Consider the following 19,936-nt stretch of genomic DNA (forward strand, 5'->3'; position numbering starts at 1 on the left):
TAATAGCCTGATGTTTGGCTTAGTCGGAATAGTGGTTTTGAGGCCACCAATCCGAAGTCGAAGAAAGTATTTTATTATTATTTTGGAGTTATAGCATGTTTATATGTAATTTTAGCGTTTGTGAGCTTAATTGCGAAAAAGGACTAAATCGCATAAAGTGAAAAAGTCCTATTTTGATAACTAAGGGTGTCAAATAGCTAGAGAACTTAAATTGGTGTCTTTAAAGGGCAATTAGACCCTTTAGAGAGGCATGGCTGGCCATAGGAGACAAAGACAATGTTAGGTGAAAATTTGGTGGCTAAATTGACTAAAAAGAAATAAAATAGAAAAAGAATGATATCATCCCTTTCACCCATTCTTTTTCACCGAAATTCTTAGCAAAATAAGGGTTCTTGGAACTTTAAAATTTCAGCCAAGCTATCCTCTTGCAAGTAAGTCAATTTGAAGGTTATTTTTGATAATTTTTGTACTTTTGGAACCTTTGTAGCATGGGCTAGCTAATGAGGGGACCATTTTGCAAAATGGTTAATAGTCTAGGGTTTTGTCATGAAAGGATTTATGATGTTTGCTGAGTTTTTATGGAAGAAAATGAATCTTAGTGGTGTAGTGAACAACTGTTGTGAAAGAACTTCTCATGAAAACCCTAAAAGGGACCATTTTGTAAAGTTTGTAAAATGGATAGTAATTTTGTGAAACAATGGAAATTTTAGGTCAATATAAGAGTAAAAAGGGTTCAGATAGGCTTATGATTTGAATAAATTCGATAAAAATCGATTTTCGAGCCTAGGAGTAAAATGGTCATTTTGTAAAATTTAAGGGAAAAATGGTCATTTTCCCAAAAATGTGAACTTATGATTGCTTAAAGTTATTTAGAGGTTAAATGAGTGAATTTTTATTATTTTAGATCAAGAAACACGAAAATCGGACTTGGATTGGGGGAAGGCCAAGCAAGTTGAGTAAATCGTCTAGCTGCCTACATTTTGTAATCCGATGTAAATTGTAAGTTAATAATGTAACTATATCTTTATAATGTGTATTTGAGTTGATTTGGCATAAATTGTCTTGATTTTGGAATATGATAATACATGTTGAGAAACTTACGTAGTAAAGACTTTCGTTGAACCTTTGGAATAGACTTGGATATTTGTATCGTGATAATGGGTGATATGTGTGCTAGTGTAAGACATGTTTAGGACATGCATCAGCCACAGTATGAGAGCCAGTGTAAGACATGTCTGGACATGCAGTGGCCTCAAGATATTTAAGCCAGTGTAAGACATGTCTGGGACATGCGTCGGTATTGAGATGAGAGCTAGTGTAAGACATGTCTAGGGCATGCATTCGCCTTGCGATATACAAGCTAGTGTAAGACCTGTCTAGGACATGGCGTCATCTTGTGATGTGTCAGTGTAAGACCTGTCTTGGACATGGCGTCGGCATTTTAACCCATGTTAGGGCTATTGAGTATCCAATAACATTCTAAATGGTTCAACAAAGGGTTTATGATTTATGTAAAAATGAGAAAAGTCATGATCATGTGATGAGTGGTACAGGTACCTAATTGAAATGTATGAGACATGGGCTCAATGTATGCAATATGAGTTGTATTGGATGGTGATGAGTAAGTTGTACTTGCGTATTTATGGTATTTGTGAATAATCTATGAAAGCTTATTAGCATATTGCTTTATGATAAGTAGTTGTTGTTTATTTTCATGCAACTTACTGAGCTCTATGCTTACCCTATTTCCCTTTCCATTTTCTTATAGTGCCGCCATAGTAGCTCGAGGATCATCTCTACGTTGGAGAAGCCAGTCACACTATCATTTGAAGCATTTGGTATTGTTAGATCTTTTAGTTTGATTATGGCATGTATAGGACCTTGACTTTTGAGTTTTGTGTCATTGTTAATTGGCCGGATATGTTAGCTTACTTTAACATTTGATTTATTTTGTATAAGGCCATGGAAAATGGCTACTATTGAAAATTATTGTGTGAATGTAAGCTAGCCTTTCATGAATGTGAAATTGTTGGCATGGTTGATTATATGTAATGTATATGGGTCTTAGCTATGGTTGTTTGGTTGAGAAATCATATTAAGTTAATCTTTGATGTGTTGGTTGATGTTAGATTTTGTTTCAGGGTGGCAAAGGCTTGGTAGATAGCCTTATATTGTCCATACGGGTAAACACACGGGCGTGTGTCTAGGCCGTGTGAGACACACAGTCAGCCCCACGGGTGTGCTATTCGGCCGTGTGTCCCCTGCACGTAAAATTTGCAAGCCAAAATGCATGGTAGTAAACACACGAGCAGAGACATGGCCTTGTGTCTCAGCCGTGTGGAGGACACGGCCTTTGGCCACATGCGTATGTTTTGGCTGTGTACCCCAAATTGGGTGCTGACGTCAGAAACAGAATGTCAAGGTTCTTGACAAGGGGTAAGACACGGGCGTGTCATGGCCGTGTAAGGGACACGGGCTATAGACACGGGCATGTGAAAACCCCTATTGGTTTGTATTTAGAATTTAATTCACACGGCATGGGACACAGGTGTGTCCTTAGATGCTTAGGCCGTGTGTGTCACACAGGCCATTAACACGGTCATGTTGTAATGACCACACGGGTGTGCGCCCTGTTTCCAGTGATATTTTCCAAAGTTTTCATAAGCGATCAATTTAATTCCAGACCATTTCCAAAGTATGATTTGGGCCTCGTAGGCCCATATTAGGAATCAACAGACTATGAAAGGAAAGTTTTAGTTTGACCTAGTTTTTACATTTCAGAAAAGATTGAATGCATGCGTTTAAGTCAGGTAATTCCTTGTGCTCAGCTCCAGTCTCGGACTTGGGTAAGGGGTGTTACATTTGTTGTGTGTTAAACGACTTTTACTAAGTAGTTTTCAGTGAAAACGCTAAAAAATACTAATTTGTAAAAGTTACAAAATTTGTCATAAAAGTGTGATTTAGTGGAAATTGTGGGCTTCTATAGTTATGAAAATGATTCGGCTAGGCTTGAAGAACAAAGTGTGACAGCCCTAAAGTGACCCTAGTCGGAAAGCGGTCTCGGGACCGCTAGACCGAGTCACCAAATTATTTGAATGTCATAATTATTGCCTAAAGTATGTGAATATAAATGTGTGAAAGTTTTAAGCTTCGATTTAGTTAATTGCATGTGAATTTAGTTGATAGGACTTATGTGAGAAAATTTAGAAATGTACTAGGCAAATGCAAGTGGCCTAATAGTGCATGTAATCAAAGGGGTGGACTTGCATGTCAATTTCCCCCCATTTAAGTACTAGTGGCCGGCCATGACAAGGGATGATGGGCAAAACATGTCATGAAACATGTTGTGTTAATGGAAAAATAAAATAAGAAGCATGCGCAAAACATGTCATGAAACATGTTGTGTTAATGGAAGAATAAAATAAGAAGCATGGGCAAAACATGTCATGAAACATGTTGTGTTAATGGAAGAATAAAATAAGAAGCATGGGCAATAAACTAATAAGAAATTGAAGGAAGAAAACAAAGAGAAAAAAAATGTGTTCATCATTCTCATGCATGACCAAAAAAAAAGAAGAGAAAAGCTCTCATGTTGTTCTTGGCCGAATAGGAGAAAGAAAAAGAAGGAAAAAGAGCTTTGAGGAAATCGGCTATGGTGGTTTGATAGACTAAGGTATGTTTGATGATGTTCCATGAGATGCATGCATGTTTTAGTAGTTAGCTTGAGTTCTAAATAGCCCATGGTTCAAATCTTTACTATGTCATGGAGATGATATTCGGCCAAGGTGGATTGGTGTTGATATCATTTGCATGCTAAAAGTGAAGCTTTGTAATGGTGCATGTGATGGTGGATTGATGATTCTTGAATCTTCTTTTTAGCATTTTTGAGTGAGACATTAAGTTTTTTGTTTAACCATGACCAAAAATTGAAATGGTATGGTGTTGTGATGCAATCGGCCCCAACATAGACATGTATGTTCGGCCACATGAATAAGTACATAAGTTATGTGTATGTTCGGCCATAGGTAGCCTATTGATGGCTTTAGCTTGACTTAGAAAATTCGGCTAAGGGGAAATATTAGCTAGTATGTTGAATTCGATTCGTGATTTCGTACATATGTGACTCTAGTGTCTAATGTATATATGGGCTAAGTACCTTGAGCTTCTCTTTTGATGTTCGAATGAATTGTATTAAATTGCTTGATGTGATTAAAAATGCGTATGACCATTGTGTATTTGAGCTAAAAGGTGGCCATATGACCTATCAAACTCCTTGTCATATTCGGCCATAAGCTAGCAAAATGAGACTTTAATGAGTTAAATTTGTTTGAATTAAGCTCAAGAGCAAAGGGGAACTAAATCCGATAAAGGGAAGGAAAAAGTGGTCGAATAGCCGTCGAAACCGTTCGACAACATCCGAGGTAAGTTCTTGAGTAATAGAGCTTAAATTATGATTTGATTAGATCATGATTTAAGCAAATCAAAATCATGCTCTTTGTTTGTGGCTATTGAGCCGAAATTGCAAGAGTGATAAGTGTCTTGTGTTTGAGTTTTGCTAATGAAAATGAAATACGAATGTGTCATGATTTATTGTTAAATGTGCATGGTTATTCGAATGATGTCCGGGCTAAGTCCCGAAGGCTTTGTGCTAAGTGACCATATCTGGACTAAGATCCGAAGGCATTTGTGCGAGTTACTAATTCCGGGCTAAGCCCGAAGGCATTGGTGCGAGTTACTAAATCCGGGTTAAGTCCCGAAGGCATTTGTGCGAGTTACTATAACCGGGCTATGTCCCGAAGGCATTTGAACGAGTAGCTATATCCGGTTAAATTCCGAAGGTACGTGATTTGGGAATGAACGATCTTGCTGTAAAAATTTTAGTTGATACGCTTGTAACATCCCAACATTGAGGTATGTTTCGTATGTGTTTTGAATTAGTTGAGCCCTTACAAATAAGTATTCGCTCGGTTGATAAATGAGCTACCGGCCTTTGGCTAAGTTGATCTTTGTGTATGAATATAAGGGTTGGTAATGTGAAGTAAGTATGAGATTGAAAATTTGTGCATATGAAATTATCTGTTTAGCTACATGAATGCTATACTTTTGTTGTGCTGGAATCCCTTGCTCAAAACTTACTAAGCATAAATTGCTTACTCCGTTTCTTTGTTTCTCTGTTTTATAGATTTTGGCTCGTCAGCTATCGGACTCAGGATTTTTGGAAGTCGAAGTCTCCCGCACTATCAAAGCCCCCTTTTGGTACAATTTTGGTTGAACTTTGAAATGGACATGTATAGGACTACCCTTTTGTTGTTGGTCATGTACCCTTCGGTTTTGTGTAAATTTGGATAGCCATGCGAAAATGGCTTAAATATACTTTGATCATAGCATTATAATCGTTTTGTATGTTGTCCGTCGAGAGGTATCGAAATGTTGGTAACGGTTAGCCATGGGAAGGGTTATTCTTGATCACTTTTGGAATATGTATGACAAACTCTAGTTGATCCATGGAGGATCATGAAATAGGTAAAGTTTACCTTAAAAAACAGATGCTGGCAGCAGCAGTGATGTGGATGTGAAAAATCACTAAAAATAGTAGGAATGGAATTAAATAGTGAATAAATTATGTAAGCGAACCTTGATGAATCTATTTTCATAGGAAAGTAACGAAACGATCATATGGACAGTATGTTAAGAGATATTCAGGTTCTCGTGAGACAGTGCCAGAACGGTTTCTGGATTCCCTGTTCCGACTTTGGAAATTCATTATAAATTAACCAGAGATAATTAGGAGCCATGCCATATATGTATAGATTCCTGTCTGAGTCTAGTTTCTATAGAAACAAACGGCATCAGTATTGAAGCTCTGTGGAGGGAGATATCCAAATCGTAATGCATGAAGGTCAGTGTAGTCACTCCCTGTAACAGGGGAGATTTTAACTATTAAACTGTACTAATTTTCCCGACCAAAAATTCTAGAAAAAATATGTAGATGGACATATGAGTCTAGTTTCAGGGAAAAATCACGAAACTGATTTTTGAGTTGTGAAACTCAAGATATGATTTTTAAGGTGACAGCGACACAGTTAGCCAGTTGTCTGGAAATTTTTTTAAAATGGACTGCGATAGTAAGCGAATTTAGTCTGTGAACCCCTCGTGTCCGACTCCGGCAACGGTCTCGGGTACGGGGTGTTACACAAAGAAATTGAATAAATTTCATTTTACGAGCCTAGAGGCTAAATTGAAAATATGTGAAAGTTTAGGGGTAAAAATGCAAATTTGTAAAAGTATGATTTTTGGGTCAATTTGAATAATGTGAGTAATAAATAAGTTATATTTGAAATGTTAGATCAAGAAAACTAAGATTCGAGCTTATATCGGGAAAGTACGAGATTATAGGCTAAAATGGAATAATTAGCTGTGCTTGGATTCGAGGTAACTTCGTACGTCAATAATAATGCAATGTTATACTTGAATGTCAATTCTTGATATTACATGAATTGTACGTACATGTGTAAATAATGTGACATTGTAATATAATTTGATGTGTTGACATTATGTGATAAATGTTTCATCATTATTATGAATGCTATGCCTAATGATAACTTTGTAAGTATGAATGATATTGGTCGTTATCCACGACGTTACGAGCAAGTACGATAGAGATGCTATGTGTATATGAAAAAGAAGGATACAAGTGACATGTCACTAGGAATTAAGAAGTCCGAACTCATTGAGTGGTCCGAGTTCATAATGGATGTGATACATGTAATTGAGTTCCGGGCAATGGTCTTGTGTGTCCTACCGGTGGCTAGGTAATCCTTGAGTGGTCGGATACCTAATAGCTTTTGTGAGCAGCCCGTGTAGTTACACCTTGATTGATAGCTTATATCAGCAAGCCCGTGAGTAGCTCCATTACGAACGTTGCATGATATGAGGTAGCTTTAGCTACGTATGTTTATGTGGTACTTATGTGTAAGTTTCTGTGTATCTAATAGTATTCCGAGTGTTCAACGGGTAATAGAATGGATAATGTGATGAAAGACCCAAGGAGGGCATGTTAAAGAAGGTATGGTTATGTGACATATTACGAGTTGGTACAAGTATGTACACTAAACTCACGAGAAATGCCTTTATATATGATGTTTCATGATAAATAGGTATGTGGGTGATAAGTAAGTCAAATGTTTTGAATGATAAATAAACTTATGTTTATGTTTATGATTATGTTTATTATGTCATCATATGATAGTTATCATGATATTGTACTAAAATAGTTTTGGACAGCAGCAGTTGAGTGAATTTGAAAATCCACCAAAATTTTTTGAAATTTAATTAGAAACTGAATAAGATATGAGATTAAACCTTATTGAGTCTATTTTCACATAGAGGAAACGTTGTAAGCAAAAAAAATTTCATATTATGAGATATTTGAATTTTTGTGAGATAAGGTTAGAGTGATTTTGGTCTCCCCTATCTTAATTTTGGAAAATCATTAAAAATTGTATGAAAATGATCATGGGTTATAATTCATATGACTAAATCGTTAATGAGTCCATTTTCAAGAAAAACAGACAAGAACATCATCTAGATCCCGTACTAAGAGATAAATAAATTTTAGGAAAGAAAGGTCGAAGCTATCAAACAACAAAACAGGGGTTACTTCGAAGAATAAACTGTACTTATTGGCTAGACCAAAAATTTTAAAAATTTTATGGTAAGAAGATATGTCAGTCTAATTTTAGGAAAAATTAGCAGATCTTAATTTAGAGTTCTGTAGCTCAAGTTATAAATAATTTAGTAATTATGACTTGAGAAAACAGCTTGACCAGAACATAAGTAAATGTGTAATTATAATTGTATTACCTTGAGAAGCATGTTGACATATTGCTTATTATTTTCATATGGAATTACTAAGCTATAAAGCTTACCCCTCTCCTGTCCATTTCTTTTAGTGTTGTCAGGTTAGCTCGAGGTTGGAGATCGTCAGAGGTAGCATCACACTAGCAAATCATCAAGTTGGGGTATTAATAAATCCTAAGTGTTTTCAAGTGAGTGGCATGTATAGAGACTTAGTACTTTATGATATATGTTTCATGATTTGGCCAATTGAGTTGGTTTATAATGATTCATTTGTATAGATCCATGAGATATAGCTTATATTTGATCATTGAGTTGTAAACCTAATTGATTTTGCATGACTGTTCTAATGTTTTGATGATGTGCATGTTGTGATGGCTTGATATCGATGGATGTATGATATGGTATGTATATTTGATAGATGAACTTTGATCAATAGATGTAACCATATTATTAGTATAAAAGTGTAAATTTAGAGTAAGTTAATGATGTTAATAAAGATGACAAGGCCAAATGAATATGGTTTGGTATGTCTAGACTTGATATAGAATGAGTATGAGAACCACAAGTATGATGACATGCAAATGTTATGTTTGTAACTTAATTGAGGATGTTTAATCTTTAATTGGATACCATGTTCTATGCCTTTGATGTTGTATAAGTGTGCGAGGGATTAAAGTTGACCAAGGCTTGGAAAATAGCCTAAGTGTTGGCCACAAGGACAGAGACACGGCCGTGTGTCTTAGCCTTGTGGAAGACAGCGCCTAGCACGCCGGCGTGTGTCTTGGCCGTTTGACCTTAAACTATTGTGGACGTCATAAACAGAGAGTTACATGGCCTGAGGACACGGGTGTGTCCAAGCCACACGGGTGTGTGTGACCACACTGCCTACCCAAACGGGCGTGTGACTCTCCAAAACTAGAAAATTTTCTAAGTGTTGTAAAAAGTTCGTAAGCTTTCGGTTTAGTCCCGAACCACCCCGATGTATGTTTTGGGCCTCGTAGGCCTATATAAGGGACGTTATGCATGTTTTTGAATGTTTTTGAATTGGTTGAAATTTTATGGCTCGATTTTATGAAATTGTGTACGTTTAAGTCTAGTAATGCCTCGTACCCTATCCTGGCCTCGAGTACGGGTAAGAGCTGCTACACTTGGAGCTTGTCGCAGACCATATAAAGCTTTTTTTAGACGACATATAGTGGGTTTCCAATTTTCATCTGTTTGGACATAACTGGGAGGCTGCTACATGTATACTTCCTCTGTCAAATCACCATTAAGAAGGGCATTATTGACATTAATTTGTCGCAATGTCCACTGTTTAGTAACAACAATAGACAGAATGGTGTGAATTGTAGCATGTTTGACTACGAGACTAAATGTCTCACGAAAGTCACACCCAGTAAGTTGAGAACACCCTTTACCAACCAATCGTCCTTTCAGGTGAGCCACTATACCATCTGGATTTCATTTCATTTTAAAAAGCCATTTGCAACCAATTACCTTTTGACTCGGAGGTAAAGGAACTAAAGTCCAAGTGTTTTTTTGAATCGAAGCATCATATTCATCCTGAGAAGCCATTCTCCATTCCACATTAGCAAAGGCTTCTCCAATAGTATGAGGCTTTTGTTTAGTAAGCTTAACTGTTAGAACCTTCGATTTAAAAATTCTGGCTTTCGATCAAGTGATAATAGAATGAGTATTAACAAGCCGTAGTGAAAAATGATCAACAGAAATAGGAACTTCTAGTGTAGGAGAGGAAGTGCTAAATTTACTGTCGAAACAATGAGTAGTATTATCGGTGTTAACATTATGGGCAAAAAAGAAAGGTATAGAGCTGGCTTGGGAAGAGAAGCTAACGGATGAACCAAAGGGGAAACATCTGTGAATACCTTGCTTGAAGGAGCAAAATGAATGAGAGGAAAAAGGTGGTGACCTAATTAGATGCTAGAGACACAAACAGAGCACTAGAGGAAGCAAACAAGAAGTGGTCCTCATCAAACACCACATGTCGAGAAATATGTACCCGTCCATCCTGAGCATGACATTGGTAACCTTTTTGTTGGGAGTTATAGCCAACAAAAGTACATAGTTGATATCGAAACTCCAACTTATGCTGATTAAATGGTCGAAGATACGGATAGCAACAACACCCAAAAACATGAAGGTGATCATATTCCAGAGGAGTACCATAAAGCACCAAATACGAAGATTGATTTTTAAGAATTGGAGTGGGCAACCAATTTATCAAATGAATAGCACATGAAAAGGCATATCCCTAATACTTCATTGGTAAATGGGCTTGATCTAGTAATGTAAGCCCAACTTCTACCACATGACAGTGCTTTCTTTCGATAACCCCCTGTTGCTTAGATGCATGTGGACATGTAACATGATGGATAATGTCATATTGAGCCAACAAAGACCCAAATGGACAAAATTCACCACCCCGGTCACTCTAAAACTACTTCATATCTTTTCAAAGCTGAAGTTTCACCAACTTTTGAAATAAGATAAAACAACCAATAGCTTGAGACTTTTTTTGAATGAGAAACAACCATGTAAATCTACTACAAACATCAACAAATGAAATAATAAGGCCAACTAGTCTAAGAACTAACAGGAGTTGGACCCCATATATTAGAAACAATGAGATCAAATGGATGATGATACACAGTTGTAGAAGCTAAAAATGGTAACTTGTATGACTTCCCTTGTTGACAAGTAGAACATACATGCTGATTTTATTAGCAGAAATGAAACATTACAAGTTTTTAAAACCAATTAGAGAATGCTTGACGACTGGTGTCCAAGTCAACGATGACACAACTAAAAGAAATCACTCCTAGTGGACAAGGAAGAACTAGTGCCTAACTCTGCATTGTGGAGAGAAATGTCAAAACTTTGAATTGAACCCATATTGCCGGAAGAAGACACTAGAGAAAATTGATACAATCCTTCATGTGTGTGGCCTTAAAGAAAAATTTCCTAGGTCTATATATCCTTTAGAAGACAATGAAATGAATAAAACTTGAAAAACACATTATTATCCCAAGCAAACTGAGAAACTGATAGCAATTTTTTATGAATAGTAGGTATATGTAACACATTTGTTAAATGCAACAACTTATGAGAAATAGAAATGACACTATGGCCCAAATGAGCAATAGGAGCACAATTACCATCACCCATAAATATATGAGTTTTACCTGAATATTCACTCGTATTACTTAATATGGAAGCTTTATGACATATGTGATTCATGGCACTAGAGTCTTGGTAACAAATAGATACCTCGATAGAGGTTGATGGCAAAGAGATAGTCGGGTTGGACAAAGCACTAACTAGCCCAACAAAATTTGGCATACACGGCCCAGCAAAATTATGCATACCCATGTGTGGAGAAGGAGCTAGCCCAACAGAATGGTATAGACCTATGTGTGGAGAAGGAGCAGGCCCAACAGAATGGTGCATACCCATGTGCGGGGAAGGCGCAATCGAGTTATCAGAAGTAGGCCTATAGGACTAAGCAACATGCCCAAACACAGTAGGAGGCCCATACGACATTGATCCATTCAGCTTTGGTAGGTAAGAAACCTGATTCACTTAGACCATGGGGCTCGGTGGGAATATCGGACCAGCAAATGGCTATTAGAAATGACCCATAAGACAAAGGGAAATGTGTTGAAAACCCATGGGAAGGAAACAAGTCAGGGTTCGACAGCCACTGAAAATTCTTCAGGAAACGGAGAAGAGGATAACACTGAGGACGACATTGAAGGTCTATCGAATGATCGATCGAATTGGTAATCACATCTTTGAGCAAGCTGGCCAAGAGGACTGCATATTTGACACTGATGATGGCCATGATTACTCTAGCCATGACTACTGTAAGGACCCTAACCACAATGAGGAAATGAGACCAATGATTGAGATTCAAGCATTGAACTGTCAAAAGAGTCATTGCTGGATTACCCAACACAGATGGATGTTGAAGCATATTGGTTTGTAGAAGGATCTCCGAAAAAAATCTCTTCTATTGATTTTCACATTTTAGCAAGATATCAACAAGGTGATTCATCTTCAAAGGTTTCAGCAAAGAACAAATTCAAACATTACCGAAGGACCCGCAAGCACAATGTCAATCTACTCAGTGTTCGAAATAAGATATCTAGAGGCACCAAGGAGATCGTAAATACTCTTGATTTTAGCCAAGTATTCCTTGACTGACATGTGACCTTTCTTCAAAGAATCCAGGTTATGTTTTAACCGGGAGATCTTGACACTGAAAGTTGTAACAAATATATGGGTCACTTGGCTCCATATTTTTCGAGCGATGTTAGCACCTATAAAATATGACAAAACATCACCACTGATCGTGGATAAGAGCCAAGATGCGAGAAGAGTATCTTGCTGATGGTAAGGCACAAAATTCAAGTTAGAAATCAACTTTCCTTCTTGATTTGACACAACCAGGACGGTGTTGGAAGAGTGCCATGGACGTAACCGATAAGTCCATATCCATCTATAATCAGCCTCAATTGATGTTGCCACTGAAAAGAATTATCTTTTTTAAGCTTTATCGTATCATGTTTAGGGAAAGATTGAACAACTTGTTAAGCTCTTTCTCCATCGGGAAAACATGACAATGAGGAGTTGCAAACAGGAGCAGAGTTTCTTGGGGACATTGCTTTATTTGTGGACACATCAAACGAAGTTATAGCCATCAAGCTCAGCGGAAAGTAGCCTAGCTAATGGTGACTGATACCATGAAAGGAACTCACATAAAGGCAAGAATGGATACTATTTTACTCAAGAATGAACCAAAAACTTTATATTGAATATTATTGAACTAGAAGAGGGTATTTATACATATAGAATGAGAGAAACTAGAGTTTTAACCAACTAACAGAACCTTGAACTACCAAATAATTCTATTTACAACTAACTCTAATATTCAGTATGTATGCTACATTACAAAGACTAGTTTTTAAATTTCAAGACTCATGAGAGCATTGAGGGTGCAATGCTCAATCCATGTACAACTTTATATTACATGTTTTGGTTAATAAAATAATACAAGTTTTTATATTGCAGGACTTATGAAGGCATTGAGGTTTTTATATTATAGGTTTACAATAAGTTTTAGTTAATGAAATAATACAGGTTTTTAGGAATCAAGGGAACACTGATGTGTAGCCCATGTTTGGAGCTTGATTATCATTAAAAGATGGTAGGAGCTCCAAAGAACAATCATATGACTAAAAAAGTAGTTGGTAGCATCACTCACAGAAAAAAAAGAAAATAAAAATAGCTCAACCACAATAGAAACATGAATTTATTACATCAAAACCAGATAAAAATAAAACTAAAATTCAACTTTAACAATAGTTTGCATCATAAAGTCACTACATTTAAGAGAAATAAACAAATACCTTCTATATGATTTTCAAAATAGATCTTCACTTGGTTTAAGTTTGGACTCCAAAGCTTCTTTGTTCCTAAAAAGAGACATTAATAGAGTAGGAGACTTTTGTTTTAGAACAATGAGTTGCATTAAAGTCTTGCATGTAGATAGAAGAAAGACAATAAATGGAGTTTGTTTGATAATTTTAAACCTCAAACGTTAAAAGAAAAGGCTAAAAGATGGAATCACCAAATTCTTGGTTTAAGTTTAAAAATATTTTTAAATTGCTATTTGTTTTTCCAAACATAATGTGGTTTCTGTTGCTTATGCACTAGGAAAGTGCTTATTAGATGACTGAGATTTTTCTTAGATATTCTGAATGTGTATGTTAATTTTTTTTTATGTTTTAGGTTGAAAGTGTAGTTTTAAGCAGTCAAGCATGATAAGCCTAATTTGTTAGTTTGTATTTGTTTAAGTGATACAATCTTCTTCATGTAATACTTGCTGAAGTTTTAGGATATGATTAACCACTGTAATAGCAGTAGTATTTTGTATATTATGCACCAAAATCTTAATGAAAGTAAGACATTCTATTTTAAAAATTTTCTGATTTTGTTTTCTTTTCTAGCTCTCTCTTTTATTCTCTTCCATAACTTAACATGGTATCTAGAGCTTAAAAAATTGATCTTGAGGAACTTGTGTGAGCTAAAAAACCAGAAAAAAAACTTTCTTATTCTACACTAAAAAATTCTTAGAACCTAATATGGCTTCCAACAGCTTTGCAATCCCAAATCCTCTTGTATTCATAGGAGAAAACCACCCTATTTGGGTAGTGAAGATGAAGGCATACCTGAGGGTTTTTGACCTGTGGGATGTTGTAGAAACAAGTAGAAATGTGCCTCCGTTAAGAGCAAATCCAATTTTTGTTGAAATCATGCAACATAGTGAGGAGGTAGCTAAGGAATACATGACTCTCTCTTGTATTCACTCTATTGTAGTAGATGTGATTTTCACAAGGATAATGACCTGTGATACTGCAAAGGAAGAATGGGACAAGTTCAAGGAAGATTTCCAAGGAAGGGACAAAACAAGGTAGATTCAAGTGATGAATTTTTCGATAGAGTTTGAGGTTATAAAGATGAAAGAGTCAGAGAATACTAAGGAGTATTTTGATAGGCTTATGAAGGTTGTAAACCAAATCAGGTTGCATGGGGAAGAGTTTTCGGACAAGAGGATAGCGGAAAAGGTACTAATCAGTGTTCTAGAGAGGTTTGAGTAAAAAAATTCTTCTTTAAAAGTGTAACGCCCTCCATTGGGTCTGAACGAAGGGTGTTACGTCTTAACCGAGATGCGACCTAAACTTTCCTACTCACCTATGTACTAAATGTATTAATGAATTAATAAAATTTCCAAGTTTTCTAGCTGAATTACCTCATTGTTATTATTATTCAACTACTTGTACAATGTACTATTTTCTTTACAAGTTGAATAATATCTATAGTTTTTGCCTTACATCAAGCAACACATACAATTAGAGTATTACATCTTTTGTGTAGACTTAACACATATAAGGGTTATCTCATACTTATACATTATGGCTAACAACAATTATGATGCTCTCTTAGCCTTTCCTTTGGTGTAAACTACACTTCCACCACAATATTTGTAACAACCCGATTTCGGGTTTAGTCAGAATAATGGTTTTGAGACCAAAATTTTGAAGTCAAGAAAATTATTATATTAATTTTTTTGGGTTATAGTATGGTTATAAGGGTGTATGAAAAATTTGGTGAAGTAATTTTAGCGTTTGAGGGTTGAGTTTCGAAAAAGGACTAAATCGCATAAAGTGCAAAAGTCCTATTTTAATAGCTAAAGGTGCCAAATACTTAGAGAACCTAAATTGGGGGTCTTTAAAAGAAAATTAGACCCTAAGATAGTGCATGGCCGGCCATAGGAGACAATTTGGTCAAAAAGTCCAAATTTGGTGGGTTAAATGGCTAATTTGACTAAAATAGAAATAAAATAAGAAAAAGATGATATCACATTCTCATCTTCTTCACTACCACCAATTTTTCAGCCATTTTTAAGGGTTTTTAGGTTCAAAAATTTTAGTAACTTGTTCCTCTTGCAAGTAAGTGATTTACATACTTTTTGTTGATGATTTTTACATTTTTTGGACCCCTTGAAGCATAAGCTTTCTATTAAGGAGACTATTTTGCAAAATGGTTGAGAGTTTAGGGTTTTTTCATGAAATCATATGTGTAGTTTTCTAAAATTTTATGGAAGAATATTAGTATTAGATGTGTAATAAACAACTTTTGTGAAGGGATTTCTCATAAAAACCCTAATAGGGACTATTTTGCATAAGTTGAAAATTTGATGATAGATGTGTGAGATAGTGGAAATTTTGGATTTGTTATAAGAGAAAAAGGGGTTCGGCTAGGCTTTTGATATGAGGAAAGTCGATAAAAATCAATTTTCAGACTTAGGGGTAAAATGGTCATTTTGTAAAAGTCTAGGGGCAAAATGGTCATTTTGCCCGAGTATAGATTATTGAGTGCCTAGATCGATAAAGCAATTAAATTTGTGAATTTTTGTTATTACAGATTAAGAAATTCAAACTCTGAACTTAGACGGGGGGAAAGCCAAGCAAATTGATTAGACCGACTAGACACCTTATTTTGTAACCGAGGTAAGTTGTATGCAAATATTACAACTACATTGTCATTATATGCGATGAGTTAATTTAGCATGAATTACTTGATTGAGGAAATGATAAGGCATGATGATAATTAAGATAGTAGAATTCTCGTTTGAACCATGAGAAATAAATCGGATATTCATGCCATGACGTATGGGTTATTGTGAGCTAGTGTAAGACATGTTTGGGACATGCATCGGCCACATTACGAGAGCGAGTGTAAGACCATGTCTGGGACATGGCATCGGCATTGAGACGAGAGCTAGTGTAAGACATGTCTGGGACATGCATCAGCCTCGGGATGTAAGCCAGCGTAAGACATGTCTAGGACATGCATCGACTAAGAGTTGAGCTACTGTAAGACCATGTCCGGGACATGGCATCGGCATCCTACCCCATATTGAGGCTTATTGAATATCTGGTAGTGTTCCGAATGGTTCAAAGGTGAGAGTTATGGTTTAAAATCAAGAGAAAAGTATAACTGTGTTGTGAGTGATACAGGTACCTATTCAGTCTGTGTGAGACGTGAGTTCAATATATATTATATGATGAGTATTGGATTGTGATGAGTAAGTTGTGTTTATTCCTATTTATATCAAGAGCATGTTGATGAATGGTATAGTTGTTCCTATGTGTTTGCATACTTCTTACTAAGCTTTATGCTTACTCCCTCTCTTCTCCATTTTCTTATAGTGTTGCCTAAATAGCTCGAGGATCAATAGACGTCGGAGGCCACGATCCCACTATCATTCGGAGCAGTCGGTATAGTTAGATTACTTGTTTTTGTGTATGGCATGTATAGGGCAAGAATTTAATGTTTTGTGTCATTGAGAAATAGCCACATGTGTTGGCTTAGGATAAATATATTTATTTTATATAAGGCCATGGATAATGGTCAATGCTCATTTTGATATTTATATAGAAGATATTATTTTCATGGATGAGTAAAATGCACAAATAAAATGCTGCTCATTGTGGTTAGTTTGGCTATGTGATGTGCCCTTGTTTGGTATAGATTAATTTTATGTAGGTTATGTAAATAAGGGTGGCAAAGAGGCTTGGTAAATAGCCTTATTTTGTTCACATTGGTAGGCACATGGGCGTGTGTCTAGGTCGTGTGTGACACACGGTCCGCCACATAGGCTTGTGATCTAGTTGTGTGTCCCCTGCACGTAAAATTTGCAAGTCAGTATGCATGGTAGTAAATGCACAGGCAGAGATACGGCCGTGTGTCTCAGCCGTGTGAAGGGCACGGCCTAGCACACGAGCGTGTGCCTTAGCAGTGTGACCCTTGAGAATTGCTGATATCAGAAACAGAATGTGCAGGTTTTTGCACACGGGCTAGGACATAGGCGTGTCATGGCTGTGTTAGGGACACGGGATAGGGACACGGGCGTATGCCAGGCCCTGTGGAAACCCCTGTAGTTGTGAATTTAGAATTAATTCCACACGTATGAGGGACACGGGCATGTCCCTGTATTGCTTAGGCCGTGTGAGTCACATGGGCCAACATCATGACCATGTCAAATTGGTCACACTGGAGTGTTGCCCCTCCCACACGAGCATGTCCCCATGTGACTAGTAACATTTTTCAAGGTTCGTGGTAAGACTCGAATTATTCCCGAATGATTTTAAATGAACGTTTAGAGCCTAATAGGCCTTTATTATGGAGTTTTTAATTTATACTAGAAAAATTTTAAGTTTGACTAAATTTTGATGACTAAGAAACGTGTGAACGTATATGACCAAGTTAGGTAACACCTCATATTCTATCCCGGCGTAGGTTATGGGTGTGGGGTGTTACAATATTTCCTTTAATCTTCTCTGTATGCATATTGGAACGACAGAAATGTGCAAGTGTACATAGTCGCAATAAGTAATAAAGTGACAAGTAAATGTCGAGTTATCGTACCCATAGGGACTGTGAAAATAATTATTTATGAATGCAATTTAAAACACTTTGGTGGAGAAAATATTTTGATTTGAAAAGTGATTAAAAACTATAAAACAAAGTAAAGTATATAAAATAAAATTCTAATGCACGATTTCAAAAGATGATTTAATCAAGATGACATAATTGTGTTAGATTAATTACATTTCTTAACTTAGAATTATTAAACTCGTGTTTATGTTGTTACGAATAATTTCATGGCAACTAGGTGCTTTGCTAACTTATGAACATACTTACCTACAAAAATCCATTCATCTCTTGACTATATCTCTATGTCAATTCAACCGATTAAACAAAATTTAATAGGTAAATGTGTTAATGCACATACATACTTATGAAATTAAAATAATCTCTTGTATATATCTCTATGCCAATTCAAACAATTAATTTAATCACATAAGCACATAAAAGATTACGTGAGGTAACAATGTATTTGTACCTTGAAACAGTTTAATCACAATAATCTTACAAGTTATGCAAGGCAATTGTATAGCTCGATACCGTTGCTAATTTAACCCTTAACTACCTTAGATGATTAAACACGCACTAATTAAGTATCATGTCAATTAATTACAATTTCAATCTATTTAAATAATTAATTCATTAGTTACCTTACAATTGTAATGCAAGAATAACTTAGTCATGGTTTTACTTAATCAAACATCTTATCGAGGCCTATAACAACACAAACACGATTTTAGTAAATTAAGAGGACGAAATGCAATCAACCTAACACGAATTAAATTTAAGCCATATTAATTAAATAAATCATATCAACATAAATATTCATATACATGTTCATCATAACAACAACAAAATTTAAAAAGATAGGGAACAAGAAGCAAATTCGGTGTCTCTCTGTGGCTTGGCTGAGTTGCTCCACTCTTCCTTCTTCACTTGTTCTTGTCGAACCAAGGCTTCTATGAACACTTGAATACTGCTCCAAATGGTGGATGAACGAATCTTTTTCAAGAGGTGAAATTGGCAAGAGGACAAAGGAAAATAGATGGAAAAATAAAGAGAGAAAGTTGAGAGAGAAGAGAAGAGATGAAAAAGTTGAGGTGTGTTCAAATAAGTAGCCAATGGGGGTTTTTATAGGGTGAGAGGGCTGCTAAAATAGCCAAAATCAACATCCAAAGATCCCTCCAATGGCTGGCCACACATGTGGCAGGTTTGAAGTTTTCAAACTTGCTATTTTAAGGCTGGGGAAAATTTAGAAAGGCACGAATAGTGGAGGGGTTTGTTTGCAGTTTGACGAAGTCTTCAAGGGCCTTTTTGCAAGCCAATTAATCAGCCAAGCAAGCTGATTGGGTCGCATACTGGACGGTTTTGGGCTGCCCAAAGCTTGATCGGTTCGGTTCTCTCGGTTCAGCTCAATTAGGCCAATTTTCATAATTTAATTAAAATTAATTTATTTAACCCAAATTAAATTGGATTAAAATTAAAATTAATTATATTTTGAATTAATACCCATAATTTGGAGTGTATTTAGCTGAAAAATTCATTCGTCTCGATGCTTCAAAAATCGCTTCTTGGTTTTGCGCTTCTAGTAGTGTTTATGTAACAGTCTATTTTTCAGTGAAATCAGATCAGTGGTTTCGGGACCACAAATTTGACCTAAAAATATGATTTATTTTTATTTTATTATATGTTCCGTATTATAATGGGCATGTCATGTGAAAATTTTGAGACGAAAATTTCATCGATTATGTGCTTAATTACGAGAAGGACTAAATTGCATAAAATGCGAAAGTTGAATTCTAGTATCTATAAGGATCAAATAGCTATAAAATTTAAAAATTTAGGTCCTTATATGGTAATTAGACCATTAAGAAAAGTATGTAGATTTTTCTTGGTGACTCATCCATGGAATTATAGAAAAAAGGCAAGGACTAAATTGGAAATACTAAAATACTTAATTAATTAAAAGATGAAAAGAAATATATTATCTTATTTTCATCATATTCAACCTAAAATTTTATGGAGACCCTAGGAGAGAGAGGAGAAACTTTCAAGGCTTAAT

General features: G+C 35.9%; 1 protein-coding gene across 1 annotated transcript; it reads left to right on the forward strand.

The window, feature by feature from the left end:
* Positions 1-14,024: 14,024 nt before the first annotated feature.
* LOC107887861 (uncharacterized) lies at positions 14,025-14,540 on the forward strand. The gene is made up of 2 exons (XM_016812082.1): positions 14,025-14,353; positions 14,465-14,540. Exons 1-2 carry the CDS (start codon positions 14,025-14,027, stop codon positions 14,538-14,540), a joined length of 405 nt encoding a protein of 134 aa, XP_016667571.1.
* Positions 14,541-19,936: the final 5,396 nt, after the last annotated feature.

The sequence above is a fragment of the Gossypium hirsutum genome, chromosome A03, assembly GCF_007990345.1.
Source record: "Gossypium hirsutum isolate 1008001.06 chromosome A03, Gossypium_hirsutum_v2.1, whole genome shotgun sequence".
NCBI classification, from domain to species: domain Eukaryota; kingdom Viridiplantae; phylum Streptophyta; class Magnoliopsida; order Malvales; family Malvaceae; genus Gossypium; species Gossypium hirsutum.